Source organism: Ranitomeya imitator, chromosome 7 (genome assembly GCF_032444005.1).
Source record: "Ranitomeya imitator isolate aRanImi1 chromosome 7, aRanImi1.pri, whole genome shotgun sequence".
Taxonomy (NCBI): domain Eukaryota; kingdom Metazoa; phylum Chordata; class Amphibia; order Anura; family Dendrobatidae; genus Ranitomeya; species Ranitomeya imitator.
Window position 1 is genome coordinate 220141280 of NC_091288.1, and position 1251 is coordinate 220142530.

At 56.0% G+C, this 1251-nt stretch overlaps 1 protein-coding gene across 1 annotated transcript; it reads right to left on the reverse strand.

Annotated features, from left to right (window-relative positions):
• Nucleotides 1–744, reverse strand: LOC138646208 (antifreeze protein Maxi-like). The gene has a single exon (XM_069735671.1). The coding sequence runs from the start codon at nucleotides 742–744 to the stop codon at nucleotides 1–3; it is 744 nt and encodes a 247-aa protein (XP_069591772.1).
• Nucleotides 745–1251: the final 507 nt, after the last annotated feature.

Sequence of the window (1251 nt, forward strand, 5' to 3'; positions counted from 1 at the left end):
TCATTGCCTCCTCAGCAATCGTTGGTGCCTCGTGATCGTTGCCGCCTCAGCGATCATTGAAGCCTCCGTGATTGTTGCCGCCTCAGTGATCGTTGGTGCCGCTGCAATCATTGCTGTGTCTGCAATCATTGCCGCCTCTGTGATCATTGCCGCCTCAGCGATTGTTGCCGCCTCCGCGATCATTGCCACCTCATCCATCATTGAAGCCTCAGCGATTGTTGCCGCCTCCACGATCATTGCCGCCTCATCCATCATTGTTGCCTCCTCAGCGATCATTGCTGCCTCTGCGATTGTTGACGCCTCTGCGATCATTGCCGCCTCCAAGATCATTGCCGCCTCAGCGATCGTTGGTGTCTCTGCAATCATTGCCACCTCCACGATCATTGCCACCTCCACAATCATTGCCGCCTCAGCCATCGTTGCCACCTCAGCGATCGTTGGTGTCTCCGCAATCATTTCCGCCTCCGCGATCGTTGCCACTTCAGCAAACGTTGCCGCCTCAGCCATTGTTCCCGCCTCAGCAATCGTTGGTGTCTCCGCAATCATTGCCGCCGCTGCGATCATTGCCGTCTCCGTGATCATAGCTGTGCCCGTAGCTGTGCCCGCCATCGTTTCCTCCTCAGTGATTGTTGCCGCCTCAGCGATCGTTGCCACCTCTGTTGTGTAAGTTTCAGCCTCGGCTTCCTCGGTGCAGAGCCATCTGACACCATTTGTGCCGTGGGACACTGCCCGGGTCGGCGCCATGTTTTGACAGACAAATTACACGATGTGCAGACGTGACTCCGACGTAAACCACGAGTGGCTTCCAGCAATGGTTATAGAGGCACCCTAGTGTCATTCTCAGGCGAGAACTGTGACGCAGTTGGCGGCCATGTTTGTGTACATCGTGTACTCGTCTTTCAGCTGCTTTTTTCCTTCATTTTCCTGTCAGTTAGGTTCGTCCTGAGCCCCCAATGGCCTCCGGTGTGGCCTGAAGCCGCCATTGTGTGCAGAGAACACAGGAAATGGCCGCCTTCATCCAGGACATGGTGATAAATCTACCGTCCGAAGTCCCGCTAGCAACAAATATGGCAGCTGGGCGCAAAGATACCGGATGACATGGCGTAGTCGCCCAGCGACAGACGAGTGAGGTGATGACAAGATGGCCGACACCCAGCTTTTCCTCCCCGATTTACCCGTACCGCGGCTTTCCCTGATCTCTTGGGTCGTCGCCTGCTGTGTAAAGACCGCGGCACGGAGGACTTCACCAGC

Bases quoted from the DNA above. Each gene is read 5' to 3' on its own strand.
- LOC138646208 (XM_069735671.1), bottom strand. From the start codon at position 744: ATGGCGCCGACCCGGGCAGTGTCCCACGGCACAAATGGTGTCAGATGG.